The sequence below is a fragment of the Cyprinodon variegatus genome, unplaced genomic scaffold (genome assembly GCF_000732505.1).
Source record: "Cyprinodon variegatus isolate N-32 unplaced genomic scaffold, C_variegatus-1.0 Scaffold1617, whole genome shotgun sequence".
Taxonomy (NCBI): Eukaryota; Metazoa; Chordata; class Actinopteri; order Cyprinodontiformes; family Cyprinodontidae; genus Cyprinodon; species Cyprinodon variegatus.
In genome coordinates, this window is record NW_015152070.1 from 25,965 (window position 1) to 27,969 (window position 2,005).

At 32.6% G+C, this 2,005-nt stretch overlaps 1 protein-coding gene across 1 annotated transcript in view; it reads right to left on the reverse strand.

Annotated features, from left to right (window-relative positions):
- ciita (class II, major histocompatibility complex, transactivator) overlaps window positions 1-1,075 on the reverse strand; it is a 19,153-nt gene extending 18,078 nt beyond the window's left edge. The window contains exons 1-3 of the mRNA XM_015404025.1: window positions 970-1,075; window positions 303-338; window positions 143-217 (exon numbers count right to left, since the gene is read on the reverse strand). Coding sequence (XP_015259511.1) covers window positions 143-217; window positions 303-338; window positions 970-1,018 — 160 coding nt within the window. The 5' untranslated portion in view covers window positions 1,019-1,075. The remainder of the gene's footprint in view (window positions 1-142; window positions 218-302; window positions 339-969) is intronic.
- Between the last annotated feature and the right edge of the window lie 930 nt (window positions 1,076-2,005).

Sequence of the window (2,005 nt, forward strand, 5' to 3'; positions counted from 1 at the left end):
AGGAGCTCTCCAGTTCTGCAACAGCTTCATGCTAAGTTCTTTATAACTGTGTGTTTTCATTTGATCTTTTATTAATAAATAAATAATAAATAAGACAATTTTTTGTCTTTTTTATAAGACAAAAACAAAAAGAAATGCTCACTGTTGAGGATGATTTCATCCACGCAGTCAACACCAAGATCCATATTGAAGAGCATGGCTGGATCCAGGTGAGTAACTGCAAATAGATAATTAAACATTGATCACATTTTCTAAATGGGTAAAATCGTGAACGCAAGTCACCAAACTTAAATGATTCTTACCTAAGTAGTCATCGTCCAAAAAGTTTGAGAGATCATCTAGAACAGAGAAAATATTGATATTCAGTGTTCATATCCATGAAAGTCATTGTAATTCCTTTAAACTGACTGTTAAACAACAACAGAGTTGTTATTTAACAGTTTGAGGTATTATTGCATTGACTTGAATTGTAACAACTTTTCCGACTAGTCTTTCTAAATGAAATTTTGAATTTTTACAAGCTCATCTTATCCTTGTTTCCCTACAAATAGATGAAAATTAAGTGCACTCTGAAAACAGTTTGGTCAATACAACCTAAGAATTGGTTGAATTTGACCAATCTGGTAGGTATTTATGTGTCCAACCAATCCTTTGGTTAAAACAACCACCTTATTTGGTTGTGTGACCCTTCATGTGACCCTGTCACATGAAGATATATGGGTTTCCTGTTTTATGTGGAAGGCTTGTACAGTCTATTCAACAAATAAAAGTATAATTTAAAAGTTTAGATTTTAATCACTCTGTCCAGCTAGTAAACCTCATAAGATAGCTTTTTAAAAATGCATCTTTAATACACATATGTTAGGTTAATTAAGGTTACATCTTACAGTACTTTTTAAGAAATGACTGTAGAAGAAGAAATTAGGGCTTCTTTAGAAAACCTTTTAAATATAATGTAGCAATACAAACCAGGAAGGATATCAGGCAGGCCCAAGGAGTCCTGGTCAAATTCCTGCATCTTGGCATCTGAAAACCAAAACACACACACAGTAAGAATGAATAACAGAAAACTAATAAGTAACTGCAGCAAGTAGACCTTGTTAAAGCTGCATAAACAGTGTATCTAACTGAATGTGAGGTCAGATCTATTTCTCTGACGTATTCATTCCTTTTATTTTTTCCCTGCGCTTTAGATGGTTCTGTGACCAATATACTTTCTGCAGCTGAAAGAAAACACCACAGGAAACCATTTCTACCCACCGCCACCACCCAATAGACTAGTTCCTTGTTTTGTTTATTGAGCACTGACATTCTGCTCATTTAGAAATTTATTCAACCAAAAAGTGCGCTGTATTTAGAAATATACTCTACACCTCTTCGCGACAAAAGGAGGAAACAATTTGGTCATTTTCCACATGAGCAAATGCATAGATGTTGTCATATATGGAGTCATAATAGTCCATAGTAGTTTTAACTCCACTTAATACCCACAATATGGATAAATCTACATGTTGCAGTAATATTTTGAACAAGGTTGACATGACTTTGACCCAACTTAAACATTTTGAATAAGTTATCAAAATTATCAAGATATAAAGTAGTTTGAAAAAGTATTTTCCCTCTTGTCACATTAAAATCTTTCAGATCATCAATTTCATATATATAAGAATAGTATTTAGTTTGTTTATTTTTGTATTTTTTTTCTTTTTTAACTCTTTACTACTCTGATATTTTCATACACTTTTCTAAGGTCCACATTTGTGTGACCACTTTTCCTTTAATCTTTTGTTGCTGTAACACCACAATTTCCCCATTGTCGGACAATAAAGGGATTTTCTATTCTATTCTATAATATAAGAGGTTTTCAATAAAATTATGCCTTGATGGCTTTAAAAGGCTATTAGAACCAACATTCCCTATGTGAAAAACATGTTCTTTTTTCCTGGTTTTACATAAAGGCAGGCGTGTACCATTAATAGGTAATACACTAAGTTTGATTATCTGA